Below are 24,988 nucleotides of genomic sequence, written 5' to 3' on the forward strand. Positions count from 1 at the left end.
ATTAGACATCTCCAAGATATTATGTCACCGACCAACAATCCTACCTTTTCTCAAGTCAGTACTACTCCATAAGCTCCTCTAAATATATCCGAAATATTGTTTTTGATGGCCCACCAATACGGCGTCCCTTGCCCTTGGTGCTTTTTATCTGAACGGATTTATGTTATATTGACTTTTTACAGAAAATATCTCGACTTGTAGTGTAAATAGGATTTAGTGCATTTTTGCAGATCGTAGAGTATTTTTTCAATAGTATATCCTCATCATTAAGTCAAAACAGCAAAATTTTGACTTAGTGTTTTTTCGCAGAATATCCAAGATATGAATGCAAAATGGGCAGTTTTACGCTTCAGGTTCCAGTCCATAAACTATAAATTGTTGCAGCGTAGAATCACATTCAAATAAATATTTCACATCCACCTTAACAGGAATCGAACCTAGGACCTCAAGTATGGAAGGAGAACGAGCCAACAACTACACAAGAGGTGGATCATTTCTAATTATCTTTAATCTGTGTTTCCAATTATCAATCTTTCCTTTGTGATACGATCTTAGGAACATTTGCTTCATAGAACCATAGACTAAAAAATATTGTCTGCTCTCAAGAAAAATAAACAGCTGTTCGTCTGTAATAATAATATTTAGTTTTATATGTGGTGACATTCATAGACAAAGAGATAATGTACTATGAGTGACATTTATATTAGTATTAGTAATCTGTGCCTGTGGTGACATATCTAATTTGCTATAAATTCTGAATTCGCATCTTGTCAATATGTTGACGAATTAATAATAAAATGAAGATGTTAGTCATCATAATTTCAAAACACATTCAGTGAACGGTATTCTTAATAGTGATTTCTGTATTCCGGTAAATAAAATGTTTCAATTATTGATAAGAATTCTTTTTTATTTTAATATGAAAGGATTGACCAGTGATAACTCTATTTTTGCATTGATTTTTGCAATAAATTGATTATCACGTTAATGCTAAAATAATCCAATCCAAGCTAAAAGAAAGCAAATAAGATCGTGTAAACTAAACGGAAGTGCTGTTACCTATTGTGCGTGAAATTCAGTATTTGCCATTTTCATTTTCGCTATTTAGTATTATGTCTGTAATTTTCAGCTTCATGATGGGAACTACAGATACATCCGATGATTCAACAGATAATCTGTATCCAGCATTATTAGAATGCTTCACAGTCATAATATGCGGGTAAGTTTTAACCTAGATTAGAAAACATATATCATATTATTATTATTGTAGTTTGATAATTTACATAGCGCCATTTTTGTGAAAATCACCTTAAGGGCGCTGTATAGTAAATACGTATCACAGCACTTCTTGTAGCTACAGAGCGTATGGACGGTTGGGATTCTAGTTCCCCAGGTTCCAATTATGATATATTTCAATTATAACAAATAGGAGCTAGATTATAGCACATCTTGCAGCTACAGAGCGCATGGACGGTAAGTAATCTAGCCCCCATTTACATTATGTTTTAATTTGACAATGAAGTTAAGTGTTTTAATGATATAATATATTTTAACAAATGTACTTAAAAAACTAATTTAAAAAATCGGAGTCCATTTGAGCGCATGGGCAGTTAGAATTCTAGACCCCGTTTTCAAAATTTAGGTATTTGATAGTTGATAACATTTATACATTGAAGATAAATTACCAATCACCTTACAGCTACAAAGCGTCTGAATAATTGGCATTCTGGCAACTTGAAATTGTATCAGAAATTAAAAAAAAAAAAATATTGTGCATAGTGGTAAATTTGTCAAGTGTTCATGCTGAAAAGCAAACAATAAAAAAGTAGACATATAATGCACTGTTTCAACATAATGGTTAACAAAATGAGGAAAGATATCCAAAAGGTAGCTTTTGTATATTGTAGGTAGTTAGTTACTGCCAGACAAGTGGCTAACAGGCTGGTTGCTAATTCACATACATAAAACAACAATAATATCTATTGTAAGCTTAAAAGGTTTTAAAATTATCAATTAGTATTTGTACATAACAATGAAAATCAAACTTTTGTTACAACATATTTAGTACTTTTAAAAAATTAAATTGTATGGTATTTGTATTCTTTTTAACCTTTCTTATAATGTACAAATTTACTTAAAATGATAGTTATTTATTTGATTACTTCAAAAAACATGTACTTCCAAATTAAAATAGAATCAGGTTGTGGTCCCGTGGCTAGTGTTTCAGCCTCGTGGATCAGAGGTCCGAGTTTCGAACCCCACTCTACCCCAACTTGATTTCCATTTCCTAATAGTTATTTACAACTCGTTCAAAAAGGCCACCAAAATTAAAATATTTCGGTAAATTATAAAAATGCTAATATTTATTTTTTATTAAAAAAAACACAAAAAAAAGTTCTATTTTGTTTATAAATTTGTTATGTTTATAATATGTAAGGATTGGAACGGTTTTAGGAACTTCTTCCCATTAGCTCTAATAATGAGGAAACCACTAAAAACTCGCCAGAAGAAGCCGGATTGTTGTCATTTGTCAACAGACTTTCCGATCCACTTAAAGAATGTTCGGCATTTGGTGTCTTACTATCATGGATACCTTTATTGCCTTCATTACATCTATCATGTATGATGTTACCCATCTTAAAAATTCCTTATGACTTTCGAAGAACTCCCCCTTGCCTACTATGCACCGTTCCTATTGTTTCTTCCATGGTCTGTTATTGGCCAAAACTTGCCATACGAGCAGAAGCGAGGGATTTGCCATTTTAAGTGTTGTCATGCTGTCAACATTTAGCTCTTCTTCAGCTAAAGATCAAGTCGCTTCCGTCACATATTTCTCCTTTCCTGACCTCTGTACTCTCCAGATGTGGCTCCAGCTGACATTTTCCCATTACTCAAACTAAAAATCATCTTGAAAAGTTTTCATTTTCAAAGTGTAGAAGAAATTAAAGTAAAATCGCTTACACAGTTACGAGCCATTACACCAAAAACGTTTCGGGAGCATACAAGGAATGGAAGAAAATATGAGAGCTGTGTTATACACATGTTGCTATATTGGTATAATCAAGCAAGAGGAAGTACTTCGAAAAATACAAACATTGAAGTACTGTAATTAATATTTTATTATGAGAGTTTAATCTTTTTTGAACAAACCAAACAAGAGATTGAAGCTGTACAATGGAGTTATCTAAAGAAATAGAAAGCATTGAAATATTAAAAACTCATTTGAAAAAATATGGTCTTGAGAAATTTAGATAATTTTTTTGAATGTTATTAATTAGTTCGTAAGATGTTATAAACTAACTAAATAAAGCATAAATGAATAAATAAACTGTGACGAGTTTAATAATTTTCTTAGAAATATTTAAGTTTGGATGTACAGTTTTTAATACTAATAAGCATTGTATTTTTTTTCCATACTTAACATACTTTTTCCCCAAGTTTCAAAAGTAAATTATGATAAATGTTTCTCCCTAAAGTTGAGTAGATTTGTTAGACAGAAATTAATAAAAACTTTCCAATTCACTATAAAAAAATATTTGAACTTAATTAATTTTAAAAACAGGAAATTATCTTATTTACAAGATTCCAATTCCGCTTTATTTATTTTTTATACCAAAAGCATAATTTACTTATATCAAATATATACAAATCTTTCAACTGAGATGAAGACACTCTAGGCGTTTACAGTATTTATGACCTATCATTGACTAAATTTGTTGATCACTTAACACACTAAACATCCATAACATACCAATATCTCATTTTTGTTACATGAAGGTTAGATGATCAATTTTACGCTTCAGGTGCCAGTCCAGGGACTTTAAAATAGTCTAATATAAAAACACCGTTTTTAATTGATATTTCATATTAACCATGTCTTGAACTGTTAATGAGACCTCTTGCTTGATAGGCAAAAGGGCTAACCACTTGACCTTGAGGCGGACAGTAAACTATACCAGTATTCATTTTTCATTATTAAATTCAATATATGTATGTTTAATAATTTTATTTTTGGTAATTTTTAATAATATGTACGCTTCCACTTTTCATTATGTTGTATCCCAACTCAACACAGGGCTCTTCTTGGCCTCATAGAGTTAGGGATGCGTTGTTATTTTTTTATAATATATGTGTTTGTATAAATAAATAAATAGGTCGCACCCTTAAAATGTATTAGTTCTAAAAAAATATTTAGTACCTACCATATTTATTTCACAATATACATGATTACATAAGTTCTTAAATAATGTTTTTGTAATATTTTTTTATTGATTCATTGTTTTCTCCCTAGATCTTCATGTTTTTTTATTTCATTAAGTTGTTATTCACGACATGTATGTACGTATTTATTCAAACAATTACCACATAACCCAGAACAAACATACTGGGTCACATATTGTTATCAAATTTTAAGATGCATCAAACTTAATAATGTTTGACAACCATTAATTCCAGGTGTTTACTATACCTAATGAGGATAGACAGTGTCTAACATGTTTGCTTATAATTTAATTTTACATAATTGTATTACATTTAAATTCACTTAATTGTATCTTTTTCATTGTTATGCAAACAGAACATATTGTATTATTTACTATAATAAATGCCGATTTTCGTCAATGAACTGAACTGAACTGAACTGATCACTATTTAGAATTTCAACATTTCAAATCACCATTTCGTCTATGCAAGTTCTATGAGCGTATGAGCGGAACATTTCAAAATATTTTTTTTTTACATTTTCAGTTGAATGGGACCATCTGCATTGATTGGTGTATTTAAATTTTGAAATTGACCAACAGACTGCTTGCATTAAAAAAAAATTAATGCCATCTCAATCCATCGATTCATCTCCACTAAAGAAACACGCGTATATCCCTAAATCCAATACAGTGGATTAGATGTACTTAATTTCCGTAAAAGCAATACAGCGAATACGCCATGCGTAATTGCCAATTTAACAATACGATATCAAAAGTAGATTTTCTTGTATAAATCAACAACCCAAAATAAACTGCATTTATTTGTATATTTAAAATCGCAATGTTTTTTTGTCCTTCTTCAGTTTTTAGTTTTTCGGCGGTATTAAACTTACATAAACGTTTGGATTCTGTATAAGTTTTTTGGCATCAGATTTTTCTGCCATCAATTTCCAATTACTCGAGTAATGAATCAGATAGAGAAGAAAATTTTACATAATTCTGCAACTTAAATCTAATTTTTTCGAACTTGTTTACTGAACGATCGATATGTATAATCATCGTAATATTTTTTTCTTTTAGATATGTTGCAGGTCGATTCAATATTATTTCGCAAACCGAAGCCAAAGGCCTGGGAACATTTGTCGGTAACTTTGCGCTACCGTCGCTGATTTTCCTGTCCCTGGCCGAGCTAAACTTTGGAATTGTTAACTGGTGGTTTCTACTGGCCATGTTGGTGGCCAAAGCCGTTGTGTTTCTGATGGTCATCATTGTGTGCCTTATTGTAGCCAGACCCATGAATGTGGGAAGAGCTGGTCTCCTGGCAATATTCTGCACACAGAGTAATGATTTTGCGATTGGATATCCTATAGGTAAACAATGTTTTGGTATTTTTGAATGAAGAATATAGTTCCGTGAAGGTGATTTTTCACTGCAATATTCAATGCCTGAACTGGCGCCTGAAACACAAATCAAGCAACCGATAAAGAATTTCATATTAAAACTCAAGCCAAGTAATAAAATCTCGATTAAATATTTATGTATTTATATCCTTATTATTTTAAATGCTTCTAGTTATCACTTACAAGCCTGCTTTGTTAATAATATTAATTTGAGTTTACTGCGGTTCCTTACTTTCTGATGTATAAAATATGTTTATGTAATTATCATTTGGTTACCTAATTGTAACATCGGTATGTATCTATTTACAATTTTTTATGTTTACAATCTTCATATCTATTTATGTTAAAAGACATCTGCCATTTGTTTTGAACTTTATTGATTAGTTAACAACATTACATGTCTTAATTAATATTATTTTTCCCCAGTTGTTGCTGTTTATCAGCAAACTCATCCAGAGTATGCCGCTTATCTTTACCTTATGGCTCCAATATCCCTCGCTATTTTGAATCCAATCGCCTTTGTGATGATGGAGATTGGAAAAGAGAGAGAAATCACTGCTGCAATCCAATCAGACTTAACTCCCAAACCTCCGCATTCTAACATCAGAATGGCATATAAAGTTGTTAAAGGAATAGCTACGAACCCAATTGTTTTTATGACAACACTCGGTATAGTTGGAAACGCCATCTTTAAACACACGTTACCCCAGTTTCTATCTGGAATACTAAAGGTATTTTGATGCACGTCATTTTAATTAATATCATCTTTTTTTAAAAGTGAAAACTTCTTTAGGCGCACCGCATACACAAATTTTCCAGGTCTGATCTGCTATGCTTCAAGATGAAGCATTCATTAGAGTATACATATTCGGGGAAGCCGAGTTTAGTTGAGTGAATGTAACACAAACCCAGTCAAAACACAGTTCATGTAATAACATCCATAAAACTGTTTATGTCACTGTTTATGTATATATTACTTTAAATTGTTTGCAATTGCCACGGAAGTTTTTACTTTGGTTTTGTAGTTTTGCACACACCGTTTTATAAATATATATTTACTTTGTAATTAATTTGTATTATTTAGGTATTAGGTTCTGCTTTTTCTGGGACTGCACTATTTTTGCTTGGCTTGCGTATGGTAGGAAAAGTTCACAGATTAAGAGGACCAGCTTTATTACTACCGGTTGTCCTCATTATTGTAAAATTGTAAGTTACACTTTACACATGGAACGTAATATTTATTTTATAATGAAGTTAGGGAATCTAATTTTTATATTATTTGCAGAATGGTTTTGCCTATAATAATGCGAGAAACTGTAAGTCTTTTACATGCTGGAGTCAATACAACTGACACACAAGATCTATCTACGTATGGTTTTCTTTATGGAACATTTCCTTCCGCTCCCGCTGTTTTCGTTTTTGCCACGCAGTATTCCTTGGATGTTGATCTGGTAAATAAAAATATTATTTTATCAATATAAAATTATATTGTTTTATCACAATAAGGATATTTTATCTTGTCAATGCTGATGAAATGTTATGTGCATATTTTTTATGTCTAACAAAATTCAGTTTGAGACAGTTGGCATACCCTTTATTTGTTGTTTACCTGCCTTTTTCTACTGTAAGGAACGCGCGGCGTGCAGTTTTTATGCCAATCTAATTTCACCTTTTTTGTCACATTTATTTCAATTTTAAAATGTAAAACCAGGGTAGTTAAAAATTAAATATGCATTTTTTGGGGGGAATATTTGTATGAGAATGTATGAATAAAAATGGGACTATTTCAGCGTAAAAAGCAAGAAAATGTAAAAATGAGGTTTTACTGTATTCAAAATATTTTTGTTAAATTTAAACTAAATATATTCTCATTTTAGATTGCTTCATGTATGGTAGCGTGTACATTTATATCTGCCCCTCTGATGTTTATATCAGCACACATGGTCACCATTACAAAGGACTACGCCCCCCAACTGTCAGCCTTTGGTTTTGATGTTTCAATCGTGGCAACTGTTGCATCTCTATGGATGATAATCTTCTTCATAATAACGAAAAAGTACAACCGAATGCCTCATAGAATTACGTTTTGTTTGGCTGTTACACAGGTTGGATTTTAAAATTAAAATTTTAGTTTACAAATGAACTAAACTGTAGAATAGAAATATGGATTATTATCTTTCTCTTTAAAAAGTGTTTGAAGAAGTATGTTAGTACACTGCGTTTAAATATTCAATGGCCTATGTTAATGTGTTAGTGCCTGTCGGTGAACCTTTTGCTTGTTTAAATGTGCACACTTAAATGTTTTATATGAAAACTTTATTTTACACCCACATAAGCAAAGGTCTTTAAATATTTATCTATCTATCTCAAATTGATTCTTATTTTGTAGCACAGTTATTGTATTTAAAAATGGCTCTAAAATCAAAGTATTTGAATCAATTTTAAAATGTAAACTTGTATTTTTAATAAAACTGACAATTATGTATCTTCTAAAATCCTTAAGGTAAATTTAAATTCGTAAAGGTGAAATAGCTATGGGTTAAAATACAATACTTAAGGTTATTTATCATTTGTAGTATTTTTCTTATCTTTTTTTTTCACAAACAATCCTAACATATTTTTTTGCCTAGCTAATAATGGCTATTGGAATAATTTGGGGTGGTTTGACGCCTAAAAATGCACTTCCCTTGGCAAAAATATCTTTCGAAGCTGTTAAATATTTTGGAATAATGGCCAGCCGCTCTTGGACTGCTATTTTGGCTATGGTTCTAGTCTTTCTACAAGTAAGTACTAAATGAATTAGGCTTTGCATCCGCCTTTATACATTTGAAGAATTTATAATAATTTTCAAAATATTTTTCTAGTGCCGCGGTCCATGTTTTGTGGTGAAGATTTTCCCGTGGCTTTGTATTGCTGGATGGGGCATACCTTTAGTAATAATTTCAATTATGATTATTATAAAATATTCATCGGGAGATTTGAACGAGGGTAGTGCTATGAATGCTGTCGGAGTAATTTGGTTGGCTGTTTGTCTATCAGGTATTTGATTGATTTCTATATTATAATTGTCATTTTTCTTTTTGTATAAAAAAAAGCTCACTTTACTTAAATGAAATCAATTATTTTTACAACTAGGTAACTTTAAAATCTGTTTTTATGAATTACTTATTAAAAACACATTAGTTTAATATCCTCCATGAATGCTACAAAAAGACAAGTACATAATGCATTCAAATCGTCATATTATGATTTTTATGAATCACAACTTGCCTAATTGTAGCATTCATGGAGGAAGATACAAATATGTATGTGTTTATAATGGGTAATTCAAAATTGCTGATTTTGAAGTTACCTAGTTGTAGTAATTACCCCATGAATTAACCATTAATATTTAGGGTTTTTGTTTGAAGAAAACATAATTCCAGTATTCAATTTTAAACTTCAACAGGAAGTAGAAGTGTTATTTGGAATGAAAATCATCATACAAATTAATTCATCCTGTCAATTTAATTATTTATTCATTAATTTATATTTTTGTCTACTGAGTGTAGCATTAGTGGGAGCCAATCAACTTTATATATATGTAGTTACAAAAACTTGGCAGTAAAATAAAAATTAATAAATTCATACTCAACAAATGTGCAAATTAGATATTATGTCAATTTTTCAGTGTCAATTATCAGCCTTGTTTTATATGTTCGGTATTGGAAACGCAATGCAAGGTACTTGTCTCTATCTGCCGAAGTATCAGGACGTGAAGAAGAATTAATTAATCCTTGTGAAAATGAGACAACAAGTTTGATTGAAAATATTGAAGAAGTTTCTAAGACACCCAACATCACTGGATCAATAAACAATGGAAGTGGTGTGTATAGATTTTATTTTACCATGGAGTATCCTTCTTTCTATTATTTTCGCCAAAAATAAATTACATTAAGTTAAATAGCTGTCTGTCGTTATATTTGTATTGCAGAGTCTAATAGATTTCACAAACCCTTGAATGGACAGAAAACAGTAACCAAAACTAGATATAATAAGATGGATTGCTGCATATCATGATCAAAAAATCTGAATGAAAATCTGCTTCTATCCTTTGAAAATAATTGTCTGTTATAATTAAAAATAACCAAAATTTTTGCTAAAATAATCTCACAAATGGATAGATTCAAACACAGGTTATGTCCAGTTAGATGATAATATTCAAAACCTTAAAATAAAGGCTTTTTGATATGTTTTCTTATAACTGTTTTCAAATGTCCCCATCATTATTAAATTTATTTATCGAAATATACTACTTTAATAAATTTAAAAAAAAAAGAATAACCCGCTAAGCCTCTATTTTAGAGGCTTGTCAGCAGGTAGGAAAAAAAGGATATGAAAATAATTGATGAATTATACACCACAACACCCAGACCAATTGAGAAATAATCTTTCTTGGATTTTTTCTTGCAACTGGCGAGAATTGAACCTGCGACGCCAGTTTCACAGTTGACCGTCTAACCAACAGCGCCACGGCGCCTGTCTACTCAATTAATTATTGTCCTATCTCAGTCATTTTGTTAATATCGTAAATAGTTTACCCTTAGCTCCGAGAGCAAGAGAGCTTTTTGTGGCAGTGTTACAAGCTGGCCTGCTTCACGCGTGAAATTGTCTCTCACTCACGAGTATATCTTTAGCATCGAGAGTGAGATGTAGTGAGTGTTTGAGACAATCATCTATTCGGTATTTTTTTACTTTGTATTCAGCATCGCCGCAGCAATGCGACACATCGGTAAGCTTTTGATTGTATAGGTGATTTATCTCCAATTTCTGATGAAATGCTTTTTCTGTGCCCAACAAGTATTTATTATTTAATAATAAAATATTTGAATGGATATGTAAGTGTTTAACAAAAGAATACCGAAAATCTTAATCAAGTATTTATTATACATACAGAGATATAAAAGTTATTAGATGCAATGTGTTCTTGATATTTAAGGTTGATAAATAAAACATTTTTTGTATTTTTTTTGTCACTATTATTTTGAATTGCTTAATCATACATTGGACCTATTTTTACTAGATAGCTACATAAAATATTTTTTTAAATAAATAAATGCCTCGATGCAGGTTACCTAATGAGGTCTAGAAAAAATATTGTTACTTGAGAAAAACATTAATAAAGAAATAACTACTTTGACTTTATAATCAAATAAAATTAAACATATTTTCTCTAAATAAAATAAAATTTAAGGAATGAATGAAATATAAATCTATTTTGTTAAGCATACATTAGCCTAAAGTAGTTTTTATCTTTTACATTGCATGTTTTATTCTTCAGCAGCTACATACGGCACTATAAGCGGAACGCCGACAAAAGGTAACTGTTGTGGAGGAAGTGCTAACTGTGAGAATGCTGGCCTTCCTATTCCCGGTACTTCCAGAACTGTGGATATTGAGGATTTGGCTTCACCTGTAAAAAAGTATGTACTATTATTGTTGTAAAGTAAAAAAATTTAATTGTGTAGCTCTCTAAAAAAAATATACTCTTATTCAATTTTTTTATGTATCTCTGTGTTTAAATAAACATGACAACAGAGGTGGAGAATATTTTAGAGAAGTCCTTGGCTGGTTAAAGTGTCCACTTTACGCACTGTGTAACATTCACCATCTTGTCTATGTTTGAGCATCTATATTTTTTAAACTCTTCTATCTGTTGATTTTTGTGAATTTAAAGAGCCGAAATCCTTATTGGATAACAAGAATTGAAGAAATATAGATGTTTAAACATAGGCAAAATGGTGAATTTACACAGTGCGTAAAGTGGCTGCTTACAGGTCATATGCCCTGTAAACGTCTAGACATACATATTTTCTTCTCTAAAATGTTCTATTTTAACTAGAGACCGACGAAACAAGATTTTCATCCGAAACCAAATTTCGGTTCTGTTCTAGTTTCGGCCGAAACCGAAGCTTATTGTACTAATTTAGAAGTCACTTCAAAACGCCCAAAATTAGGCATTTTCATTGCTAAACTTGACGAGTTTGCTAAAATAAATGTTAAATAAAATACACAAAGAAATAAAAGACATGAATTTAAAGAGTAAATTAGTTTATTTTAGCACTTATTGCTTCATTGTTATGTTACACATATAACTTATATGTAACAGTTCTTCAATTTACGCTGTAGGAACTTAAAGTTATTAATAATCAGTATTTTCTGGAACTCTAGTCTTCGGTTAAAATGAAATGTCAGTTATTCAACTCTTTGTCTAGAAATAATTCTCGCCATTCCTTTGATAAAATGTGGACATCTCTGAAATGTTGGATTAACTTTGTGACAGCCCTGCACCAGCGTTAAATTGTAGCCAATAAAGATCTAACTGTGCACGCACGCCCTTCGCAACTCGGACGTGTTGAAGCTCATCTCGCAAGCCCGAACAGTCCTTGAAGTCCCTGAACTGGGCCAGACCTATGTTTGACTAAACGAAATTTACCGGTCGCATTGTAACATTGCCTTTCATTGCGTTTCAGACCTATGTTGCACACAAGAGTTTACTTAAGTACTGTCAAGTGATTCCATGGCCGCGACCAGATCCCGTTACTATCTATGTCGCAAACCTCCATCGTTCTTGCGCAAAACAATTTCACCTTTCAAATAAAAAGGTGTTAAAAGTGCTTCATGGACTAATCTTGAAATTAATAGAAGCCAGGCTCGTTGATTTTAAAAGCCGTTAAAATTGCTTCATTAACTAATTTTGAAATTTATAGAAACCGTGGTTGGTTGTTTTAAAAGGCCATCAAAAGTGCATTAACAGCTTTTGACGGCCACCCTGAAAGGCCGTTGATGATGATCTTCGGCTTTATTCAGCAGAATTAAGGAACGTAGGATTGACGTGAGAGGAGGCAAGAAAGCTAGCTAGCTATAGGGTCTCCTTTAGTCGTTTGGTGGCCTTCACATGCTCCACCTAGGAGCTGATGTGGCAAAAGGCGAAAGAAAATGTTCTCTATCTCTGTTGTGATATGTAACTCTTTTTAACTCCTTACCAAGTGAAATCCAGTCTTTCGCTGCAATCATTTGGAGAAACTCAAAATATTGTTGACTCTTCAAATAATTTATACTTTAAATATATATATACATATTTGATCTGCTTTTTGAATAATAAAAATAGGTTTTATGTGAGATTCCTAATTTGAAGGTTTATAATCTTTCTTTTCTCAGTGACTGCCAGTGTCCTCCTGGCAATAGTAGCCTCTCTTGTGCCCCTGGGTCGGCCCAGCCCTGCCCCTACCTCGAGAGTCGGGAGAGGGACGCGGGGGCCCTAGGCCTCACCCCCCCAGAACAGTCGGAAGGTCGAGGAGGCCAGCTTATGAGACACACCGTCGTAATCGTCGCTTACACAGCCTCTATGTTCTTGGTAACAACTATCTATTTATTTTTGGGACCCTAACAAATTACTAGCGACACTCACAGACACATACAGAACATAATATAACTGGACCAGTAATGAGGAAGTTCGGTGCTTTTTATTTTATTTATTAATATACTATCAAAACTAAATCAAATTTTTAAAAACATATTATCATTTCTGTGATTTTTTAAAGTTTTGTAATTACTCCGCCCTTGATGTCTAATACTGCCCGGAAACCGGAGTTTCGTACATTTATACAACTGTCCACAGTATGCGAGTTACAAGAATCATAAAGAATATAAAATAATAATTAAATAAGAAGAAAAGCTAAATATTTTCAAAAAACGCAAATATTAAGAAAGAAACTTAAGAACATGAACAAAATAAAGGCAAAAAGCAGGTACACCAGAACCTCTTTACACTTTATTTTTATTTTATTAAAAAATAGAACACGGCAAAAAAATACTTTAAAAAAATTGTAACAAATATTACACTCTATCACCCTTCAGTAAGTAAAAGAACAATATAGGGATTGCCAAAAACAAATAATATCATTATATAACATTATTAAATTAATGTTTAATTTTATTGTTGTGTGGTATTTTAAAACTGTTTGAAAAGAGGTTCGGGTGTATATACAAATCCACAATGGTAAAACCCTCATGGAAATGCTTAACTAGTCTCCATTGTTTCTCACTGTATCTTTGTGTAATTTATACTGTGAGATAGAGGATTAAAATAACTTTATACTAAAAGAATCCTGTTTCTGGATAGAATAAAGAATACATTTTTGTAGTGTGAAATAAACCTAGAACCGGAGGTGTATTTTTGACTCGATGGCTACTCTCAGTCTAAAATACAATCTAAAAATAAAAATAAACATGGAAATTAATTCACCTCATGGTGTACTGGTGAGTACATTTTGCTGCCATTAAATGCTGCCATGCTGCCTAAAAAAACTATGTGAAATATTGATGTAATGCACAGTTTTTAATTGCATTTTATAGCCCTTGGACCCAGTTCCTAAAGCGTAAGAGCAACTATTTTTCCTTGTAAATTATAAATGATCTCTGATACACTGCGGTTGGAGTACCAATACAGCACCCTATGCACCATTGGGTGCAGATGGGAAACGATGATAATGGTGAAATTTTAATGTGCTTCACTCATTCATTTGCAAATATCAAATACCTATTCAGAAAAAAAAAAAAACTATAATATCGCACATCCGATAAAGTCACAACCCGAAAAACAGAATTTCCAGGAAAGCCTAGTATGTAGTTTAAAAACATGTCATAAAACCATGTTTTCTGTCTTTTAGTTTTTTCATTTTTATTTTTACTCTTTAAAGCGATGCCAATGTTTCATATCGTCTGTGATGTTGCAATTTCGCATAACCTCATGTTTTACAAAAATGTTTTTACTGCATAAATTTGTCTTAGGGACTAAGAGCTGTTAGTCTTAAATTATTGCTATTTGAACTCCGAACTATCATAGTTACTCTAATACTCCAGCGGTGTTTTTGATTGAGTAAAACCATAAGTGTGAGAATGGTGTGAACTTTTCGGGGGCTGCTATTCCTATTTGGATCTTCTAAAAATCCCAGCCTTCATAAAACTATTTATATGGATGGTTGAAATCATAAAAAAAATAAAAAGAAACCCCTACGTAATATTTATATTAACAGAACAGTTTTTAGGTTCTCCAATTTATAGTTTTGCCATATTACAGTATCGCCAACAATATATGTACATATTTAGATTTGTTTAAAAAAATGCTATTACATTTTTCAGTTAAAATCTCGATCGTCTATAAGAAAATAGTTGAAATATTAGTTTGTGAATATTCGCATTCACAAAGGTGTCAGTGTAACTGTGTCATAAAGCCAACGAGCAGTTAGATCGTAAGCCAGAATCATGTAAATTTTTAGCAGATGAGTTTTTTTTATAAATTATTTTGAAGAATCAAAATTGGATTTTTTTACTTTTAAATTTGATAAGGTGAAATATGTTAAAGAACAAAGGATAGCAAGTAAATAAATGATCAATAAATGCCGACCTTCTTGCACTGACACCGGGCCCATTTCTTCTTTTTCTTCAAAGTTTGGGACTCCTTTTACTAGCAAAAATGCATCTGCATTATCATAATCTCATCCTTACATTTTTAAATCAAGCAATCATAAAATATTCTGCGCTTATTTTAAAATATTGTATATCATTCACTCAATTTAATTTATTGTGACCAATCGTATAAAAATGAACAAAACCATAAAACTTTATACAGCAACATGAAGTTAAACGCTTTGGAATATTTCAGGGTCTGGGTTACACTACATGGAGTTTACTTCTGGATGAAATGTCTGGAATCTACGTAGAACTCCGATTTTTGGACATCATTTTAAATTATGGACAAAGTTTAATCCTTTGGGCAGCATTTGGCATAGATCCACAAGAACTTATTGTACCTCTGACTAAGTTCTGGAGACGTGTTTGGTAAATAATAATATATAATATTTTATTATATTAGAGGCATGTATTTTGATTCTATGGTAATTCTCACACTTCACTTTTTGTTTAGGTATGGAGCTGATATTTTGACATTGACTCCTGTGGATCAGTTGTCATTTGAAACAAAGCATGTTTGCGAACAATTCATCACCCATCATTTAGAAAAATGCAAAGCCGCCATTGCCAAAGACACAAGGTATCATTACATTGAATGTTTATAAAATCAATATACATATGTACCATCTTGACATTTCTACGAAGTAATAACATTTTTAAATACGTAATGATGTGTTTACGTAATGTTTAACTTAGACGGTCGCACAGAGATTTTAATCAGGAAGCAAGAAAATAATGTATATAACAGATATTTGATACTAAAACAACTTATAGAGGTGTTTCATTGACCAAATTACTTTCATCGTCATTCCATGCCCGCTCCCTAGTTGGAGCATACAATATCTACAAAAAGCCTTAAATTTTTATTTCTGTCGTGTCTTATGTATTTTATTAACATTATTTGTAAGTGTCTTGTCATTTAAATTTATTTAAACTTGTGAAACAGTATAAATGTGTGCTCAGAGCCCCTTAAATTGAATCTTTATAATATATATTCACATTTTTCAATATGATTATATTATTGCGAAAACTTATAAACCTTTGAGAAATGAGTCATTCATATTTAAGCTTACAACTTTTGCTAATAAATGTGTTTTGTTGCATTTTGTAAGTATTTTATCAAACTATGTTTGTATATTATTTTCATTGGAACTTATCATAGAGTTTTTTTTTCCCACAACAGGCTAAAGGATGCCTAATCATAGTGGTGACACATCCAGACCGTTGAAAACTCGCAATTAATTATTGTTATCTCACTGGGAATGGAACTCAGTACTTCCATGCGTGAGACAAGCGTCTCAGCCTTCACACTACAGGGGCTTCCTAATTTCTTGTATTCCATCTATTGAATGACTAATTTTTTTAATGTTTCTTGTATCTTTGATATTAAAGTAATTTCTTTGATATGTTAAGATGGCGCATGAAGACCTACCATGGCGTATTTCGTGGCTCGTGTTTGGTGCACTGGATATGCAGTATAGGATTGGCTAAGGATTCGGCGGAAGCTGTCACGTACGGACGTCACCTGCTCGAAGGGCGACTTATTGCGCATATTAATTCCGCCCATCATTTCCACGATTCTCCACTTCTTTACAATTTTGTTTAGACTTGGACGCTAGTTTTACAAATTATAAATTATATTTCTGACTCACCTCTGGTACGGATTTAACTTCCGTAAATAAAACCATTTAACTGAACAAAATGAGTTACAAAATCGCAAGTCTCTTTTAAATATTTGAAAGAGGTTTATTTAAATCTGTCGAGTTACTCGGACAGAATTTTAAATCCCATAGTTTTTATAAACATGTCAGAGATGTATTTTAAATAATTGTTGAAATATTACCATGAAATAATAACTGGAACCAAATTTATATGTGCCAACAACATAATTTACACCTAAGTTTTTAGAGAAAATGCCTGCATTATTAATATATTTGACAATTTGCTGTTTTACTAGTTAGCCTCTTGTTTTCGTGGTAGTAATACCCTCTTACATACAAACACTGGCACATACAAATTTGATACCTTAATTTATTCTAACGTATACTATTTACAGATACAAACTTATTTATCCAAAGATGTTTGAATTATAGCTTTTTAAATATATTTTAAGTTTAAAATAATGCACAAACTCCTACTGATGATAGATTATTCCATAACCAAAAGGTCCTATATATGATTGTGATAGTTTTACATATGTTTTGTGTAACTTCAACTTAGTTGTTAAAGCAATTGTGATTTATTATATTTCTTAGTTAGGTAAATAAATATTTATGTATTTTTTCTTGGCTGTTGAACTGATGTCAGATTTATGTGAAGTAGATTTTACTATCGCTTTAAAATTATTTTTCTCGATATGTTTAAACTATCGCAGTGAGAAATCTGACAAATAAGATGATAGGTATTAAGTTCTAGAATTAATTTTCACTGTTATCTGACAGATAGTGTTAATCATGATATATCCTTTAATTCAAAGAGTTCCATCACATCACTTTGTCAATTTCTTATGTCACAGTTCTTATATCAATTAGCAGTAAGTAGACCGTAAAGCTATGGGTTTCCTAAGAAAGCGATGCCGATATCTAGTAGACATGATATGCCGTGATGCAGCGGGCATAACAAAACGGGTGACCACAGATGTCAACTTATAGGTAGCAGTGCCCGTTATCTAGTGGCCGTGATCAACTAATTTTATTAACTGATAAACTATATATTTTTTATAAAACATGTTCTGCCACAGAAAATGGGCAATCTAGTAGCATTATGAGTAGGTATATTTGGAAGATAAGGATTCATCGGAAGTCGAAAACTATCATTTAGGGTAGAGTGATATGTTTAAAAATCAACTAATCAATAAAAAAATTGTCATTTTTGATAGTCCAAAATATGTTTGCGCGCATTTTCAGGGAAAAAATATTTGCAGCTTCGTTCTGCAAATGGCGCCATTGCTATTTGACGTTCTGCTTACAATCAACGCTATCTAACAAATCAGCGGTATCTGGTTTGTACAGACGTGTTAATGACATCCTCCACTGCTACATGACGGTCACTTGATGATGACATTGCTCTCTTAGGAAACCATAGCCTAAGTGTTTTATAATCAGTTAGTTGAACTTAATATGTAATGTCTTTTCCCATTAATGGGTTTGTCATTTATCCTTCATACACCCTTTAATCTGTAGTTTAAACACCATTAAGGTTGGGCAAGGGCAAAGTGGTTAAATATTCTATTTTTAAAACATTTTTCTGAAATTGAAAACTACGAAAATGAAGTCTAGTATCTAATATTATATTTTTACTTTTAAAGCTCAAATAAATGTAGTGAGTTGATATGGTTGTATGTGTTTCAAAAAATTTAAATTAATTTCATTTGTTCTAAATTTGATTTTGAGTCATGATCGCCCAAACATCGTAACTGACAAAAACAGTGTTTTATCGGAGAATATTTTTTTCTTAATTAATTATGAATTATACTTTTGATTTCAATAAAATAAATATTTGGAACAAAACTTGATTCTCAAATTACAAATATTCCCTAATAAATAAGAAGAAAAAATACTCTCCCGTAAAATATTATTTTTGTCGGTTACGATGTTTTGACAATCATTGCTCGATATGTCTACTATGTACAAGTAAACTTTTCTTTCAATTTGCCTTGCTGTGGTAAATATATGTTTTAAATGAAATAACAGTATTACTTTAATGTTATGGAACATATTTGTTAATGTTCTGTTTTTATTGTTACATAATGTTATTATCTTTATTATTGGAAGTCACAAAGTCTATTGTATATCTCTCACTTTTGAGACAATAATATTACTATATACACCATTTTTTAATAGACCTCTAAAATTTTTATATAAATATCTTAAAGATAAATTTTAATTTAAAATTGTACCTGATGGTAAAAGTTGAAATGATTTACTATGGAGTTTGATCAAAAAATATCTACAAAAACATCAGAATAAAAATAAAAAAACTCTTAGTTTTTCTAAAAAAGAAGTTAAATTTATTCTGTGTTAATTAATGGTTGGCAAATTAATCTATGAATGATGAGGTATGCGTGTATTTAAAATGTGTCAAGTTTTTACCGATTTTATTTTATTAGCACATTTTATAAACATGTTTTTGTTGTAATGTATTTTTTCTCAGCAATATTTCATAGTCTGGGCTGGATTTGAAAATCAAGTTTCTCGTCTTACCTTCATACAAAACATTATCAGTAAATTATGTCATTCTTGCAACATAAAGTAAGATAAAGAATTTTTAAAATTAACATATCATTCAATGTGTAGATTTTCAAAAAGATATTTTTTAAATACAGTATTACTCCAACTATCCGCATTAATGATTTTATTGCGTTTATTTCCTTTTGAAATAGTACAATGAATTGGAATCACATAAAAAACATACTTTAACATGTCCAGAAAAATTAATTGCTCAATTGAAGTTTAATGAAAAACTTCTCTTTTATTTTTTATTTCCTGATAACGGTCTAGATATTTGGCAATCCGGTATGGAGTTCGGATAAACGGAGTTTTACTGTATTTGGGTTGAGTTTATAGCCTGAAAAAAGGATAGCTGTTAATACAGCTATGCTTTTTTTCATAATCGATTTTTTAATCTTTTGTTTGAAGGTGGATAGTATAAATCTTGTAATTTTTCTGGATTGTTATGCAGTTTGTTGTTTGCACTGTTTTCCGACATTTTGGATCTAATTAAGCGTTTCTCACCTAGGTTAATATGGTACTCATATAGTTTAAGGTATTTACAGTGTTCTACATTATCAATTATGAGTTTTTTTTTCTCGAAATATTCACAGATTATATATTATTTAATCTAATTTTACTTGATTTTAATGAAAGAGGTTTCTGCATAGTTAAGAAAGGATTAACTATTTTGGTTTTATTTTAATTTTATATCTTTTAAAGTAGCTTTACTCGACAACTAAAAAAATGGCTATAAATAAAAAAATTGTATTCAAAATATAGTTTTGTGATATTTAAATCTTTATTTGATGAATTTACAAAACTGGTAGTTTAATTTGTAAAGTTTTTGTTGCGACAATTGCATATAAATCATAAACAAATAACAATTGTAGTAATTAAAGAAAAAGTATTAATAAGTGCTTTTATCTGCATAATATATATCCTTGTTACGCTCATGTATTTTCATAGAGCTAAGAAATATTTTGCCAAATTTATATAATATTTTTTTGCAATACTTGTGCTAAATGTACTCTAAAATATATTCTCAATATTATAATGTTGTAATGTTTGTCATGCAACACCACAACATTGTCAAAATTTTGTCTAAGATATTTTGTAATAATAAGCTGCAAAGAGTGATTGAAACATGAAAAGAGACTTTTCATTTTTAAAAAAATCGAATGTATTTTCTCTTAAATGTTTTTAGTAGATATGTTATGTCTCATATCAATCAAACATAACAACGACAACTTTTTTTCTCTCAACATATATGTAGTTTCAACAATATGCTCAAAATTTTACACAGGAGTTGAAATTTTATATGCATAAATAAATTAAATGTAATTCCTCTTTCCTATCATCGCAGATAGTAAAACATTCTAAAATCATTAAAGGGGGGTATTATTTTCATGCTACCTCTTTAGTGGTTGGAAAAAACCATAGGGAAATATCACATACTACGAATACCGATAAAAATATATGAAATGGATTTAGAATAATTAACTGTATTTTCAAAATCAATATGGAATTATGGAGAAATGTTTTCATATATAACTTTTATAATAAAATTGTTGAAAAAAATGTTCCCTCAAAAATGCGACATGTTTGGCCTTGACAATTGTGACATCAAGATTCATGACAATGTTCTATTTAAATTTAAGTGGTCACAAAGTTAAAATTTTTACCGAATTGTGACATATTAGGGGCGTGGCCAATGCCATGAATTGTTTTCTCGGGATTTGAAATTATAGATTTAAAAATATTTTTTTTACTCTACAGTATTTCTTCCTTTAAAAATATAAATTAAAAATTTTATGAAATTGTAACCCTGAAATACGTATTATTAAAACGGCTTAAAATTATTATAAAGTGATGGCTTTTGGTAATATTATCAAAACAATGAAAATTGTTAGTTAATGGCCTTAATAAAATGCGCTAAAATAATATAATCCATAATACGAGTATAATAACATATTTTAGGAGAAACTTTAATAAAACCCCAGGGCTTTTTATAAAATGTATTTAATACTTAAATATTATGTAATCTTATCTGAAAGTTATAGAAGTAGTGTTTCAAAAAAAAATATATATAAAAGATATATCTTTGCAATCATATATATTTGAATTAATTGTTTTATTTCAAGAATGTCTAAATCTAAGCAATTTGTGGGTGAAAATATAAATTAGGCATGCTTATTTGTTGATCATTAGAAATACCCTTGGGCTTTAAAACAATTCTAGATGTGCAGATCTTGGTTTTGCTGTAATGTGAATATATATTTTATTAACAGAGATGTAGAATCTTGTTTGAAATTTAAATAAGGGAGTTTAGGCTTTTACAGGACTTATGACTCGTCCTTAGTGTATTTACATGACCACTTTACACATTGTAATATTTGTAATTCTGCCCATGTTTGAACATTTGTTTATTTTTTCTATCTATTGATTTGTATTAAGTAAAAGGGCTGAAACCTTTATTGATGTGGATGAAATTATTCCTTTTAAAAATCTATAGGAATCTTTTATTGAAACATTATTCAATATGTATTTGAATTTTTAGTATCATTCCACAACAATAATACGAGGTCATATAGCAGGCTCTCACATAGGCCGATTTAGAGAGCCTGCTTTACAATTTTATAGAACACTATTTTTTTTGGAAAGGCGCTTCTAATTTATATAAAGTTTTAATATATTGTAACAATATATTCAAACTGTAATAAAGTTTTAAAAATATGTATGTATATTATGTCATGCTATGCCGGCTATAGCCGTCAAAATCTCTCTCATTTAGAAAATAACGGCTATAGTCATTAGTAGTAAAAAGACGGCTTTAGCCTACGTGAAGTAATTATATGGTAGGAAGAGATATTGTATCCCCTATACAAAACAGTCTTCAATAAAGCGTCCCAGTCAAATAAGATTTACTTCAAACCGTCAACTACGCACCAGTCGGCAGCGAAATATTCCCAAAAATAAGATAATCATATGTGTCTATATGAGTGGATCCTTTGAGAAAAAGTGTCGAAAAAGGATTTAAATAAAAAAATAATAATATATTTTAGGCGTACAACTTTGCTTCTGCTATTTTTTTTCTGAAATTTGAGGCCCTATTATAAAAAACTGGTTATACATTTATGATTCAAAGAATTGTCCGTCGCTGGCCACTACTTTTTCCCATCTTTCGGGCAGAGTAGGAATCCCGCGTTAAATAAAAAAAAACTGGTCATCTTTTGAAGCGATCCACTAATTGATCCAATTTTTTAGTTCTTTGTAAGACCAGAAGTACTGGTCAGCCAGGGCGTTTAGTAATAGTTAGAGGGAGCAACGTCTGGGGAATCGAATGGGTGGGGCAGGACTTCCCATTTCAGCATTTCCTAGTATGTCATTGTCATACTGCAAAATCACTATCGTATCTCTCATTGTATTGTGGTCATTTGTGTTTCAATGTTCAGCTCAAACGCATTAATTGTGTTTGAGGCGTTTTGAAATTGCTTGCTAAGCCACTCCCAATGATCGTGCCAATTCTTCTTGACTTTGACACGAGTCTTCATCTAGTAATGCTTCCAATTCGGCATCTTCGAAAATTTTCTCTCTTCCACCGCTATGGTGGTTTTCATTGTGACAATCATCATTCTTGAAGCGTTGAAACCACTCACGAAATGTTCTTTCACTTATAGCGGCCTCACCGTAAGTATTTGAGAACATTTGATGAACCTCAGCCGCATATTTCTTCATATTGAAGCAGAAAATTAAAACCTCCCACAAATGACAAGAATTAGGCTCGTAAACTGGCATTTTCAATCAAGAATAATTTTATGATGAAGACACAAATCGATTAATGTTTCTATGAGGCTATGTTACAGTTGCCCAAGTTTATTGCATAACATGTATGATCTTTTTATTTCAACCACTATTTTCTGCTAAAGCCACAGGAAAACGGCGGAAGCAAAATTATACACCTAATATATAATAATACTATATTTTATTTTAACCAAAATAGTCTATTTCAAAAAGTGTATTAATAAAAATGTCCTGACATAAACAGGAAACTCCTAGCAAATTAGAACCATACACCAACAACATATTATGTAAACAAAATTGTATGTTCTTAATTTATCTTCAATTTATCTAAACTAACTTCAACTACTCCTACGGACCAATTGAATTTCAACGGGGTTTCTCTGCGGTCCATTTTTACTCTTAAATTTTACTGTGACAAAGGGTTGTTTTCTTTGTTTTCTAATATTAACATCGATGTCTATTTAAAGGTTTTTGCTGCTAATAATTCTAGATAATTCTACTGTGTTTTACCTCTAAGAAACTACGTACTATGTATAATAAAACAGTGTACCATTGAATTGTGCCAGTATTATAACTGGCTTATTTATACAGTGGTATTTTTATAAATTATATCTTTATAGGCTACAATCAGTGGCTATCAATAACCAGATCTGATTAAGTATTAAAATATCCAAAGATTAGTGTGCTGTTGTAATTACATATGTATAAAAATACATACATATATTTTTTTACTATTTACTAATATTTATTTATTGATATCGTGGGGTAATTACCCTTAAATTTACCTTAACTTCAAAATCAGCATTTTTTAAATACCTACTAATAACACATACAATTTGTATCTTCCTCCACGAATGCTAATAGAAAATTTGTGATTCATTTCAATCATATTATCATGATTTGAATCCATGACTAATCTATTTGTAGTATTCTTAGAGGAGGATAAAAAGATGTGTTTTTAGTGGGTAACTCACAAGTGCTGATGTAGTGATTACCCCGCGATATGTATGTAAATGCAAACCATATATGTAATTAATGTTACCATTCATTTTTAAAACAAAGTAAGGAACAATGAAGATGTACAGCTTATCGGTTTATTGGCAGTCGATTCACTGTTGCAAATGTCCCCGTGTAATGCGCCCGATGATCCAATCATATTTTATAACTATTCTAAATGATATGTTATTAAAAGACGCTTCCAGCTGTTTTAAAAGATATGCGTTCGATAAGTTAAAAGCTTTTTAAGAAGACTATTGATATAAAATAAAACTTAAAAAATACATAAACTTACAGGGACATATTATTTGAGGTTTCTATTTATATTTTAATATTTTTGTTTTAACGGCTTTGCCACTCAAGCCCTTACAATTTAACCATATGTGAAATTGAAAATTAACTTTAAATAAAAAAAAAATTGAGATTTATGTCAGGTTCCTTAATTTGTTTTAAATATTTATAACAATGTTTTACATTTCGCTACATATTTTTTACAAGTATCATAGTCTAAATATATTATAATATAATTATAAACAACCGTGTACCCAGATAATGCTGTTGATACAATGTGATTTTATTAGATGAATTTATATGTTAAAAAATATATAATCGTTTGTTGTTGCATTCCATTTGTTTTTTTATTTAAACACTTTTCTGCCATTTACCTTCCTCTCACATAATGTATCAGTGGAGAGATGGCTAAGTATGATATGTCACTTTTTATAAATTTTGAAGAAAACCAATCTTAAGTTCTCTGGTTTGATGGTCGGATTTTTAAGCATTTTTTGGGATTTTTTTATGAGAACCAATGAAGGGATAGAACTTGAGAGTTTTTATTATTTATTTATAAGTGTTTCAAGAGTAT

At 30.7% G+C, this 24,988-nt stretch overlaps 1 protein-coding gene across 2 annotated transcripts; it reads left to right on the top strand.

The window, feature by feature from the left end:
* The first annotated feature begins 707 nt into the window (after positions 1-707).
* Positions 708-24,752, top strand: anchor (integral membrane protein GPR155 homolog anchor). 2 transcript variants are annotated; one of them, XM_088226640.1, is made up of 15 exons: positions 708-871; positions 1,130-1,219; positions 5,283-5,572; positions 6,029-6,333; positions 6,687-6,808; positions 6,888-7,053; positions 7,480-7,707; positions 8,233-8,385; positions 8,467-8,641; positions 9,273-9,467; positions 10,923-11,064; positions 12,803-12,998; positions 15,309-15,484; positions 15,570-15,695; positions 16,529-24,752. In XM_088226640.1, the coding sequence occupies exons 2-15, from the start codon at positions 1,134-1,136 to the stop codon at positions 16,719-16,721; spliced, it is 2,553 nt and encodes an 850-aa protein (XP_088082766.1). In that variant the 5' UTR covers positions 708-871; positions 1,130-1,133; the 3' UTR covers positions 16,722-24,752. The 2 variants fall into 2 exon arrangements, with proteins under 2 accessions (XP_088082766.1, XP_088082774.1); XM_088226648.1 differs by having other exon boundaries at positions 10,926-11,064.
* The last annotated feature ends 236 nt before the right edge of the window (positions 24,753-24,988 follow it).

This window comes from Micrasema longulum, unplaced genomic scaffold, assembly GCF_059751315.1.
Source record: "Micrasema longulum isolate JH-2025_06_02 unplaced genomic scaffold, ASM5975131v1 h1tg000040l, whole genome shotgun sequence".
Classification (NCBI taxonomy): domain Eukaryota; kingdom Metazoa; phylum Arthropoda; class Insecta; order Trichoptera; family Brachycentridae; genus Micrasema; species Micrasema longulum.

What these genes read in the sequence shown, in the direction of transcription:
- anchor (XM_088226640.1), top strand. Translation starts at nt 1,134, where the DNA reads ATGATGGGAACTACAGATACATCCGATGATTCAACAGATAATCTGTAT. An exon ending in TTCACAGTCATAATATGCGG is followed by an intron (nt 1,220 to 5,282) that starts GTAAGTTTTAAC and finishes TTTTTCTTTTAG; the next exon opens with ATATGTTGCAGGTCGATTCA. An exon ending in ACACAGCCTCTATGTTCTTG is followed by an intron (nt 12,999 to 15,308) that starts GTAACAACTATC and finishes GGAATATTTCAG; the next exon opens with GGTCTGGGTTACACTACATG.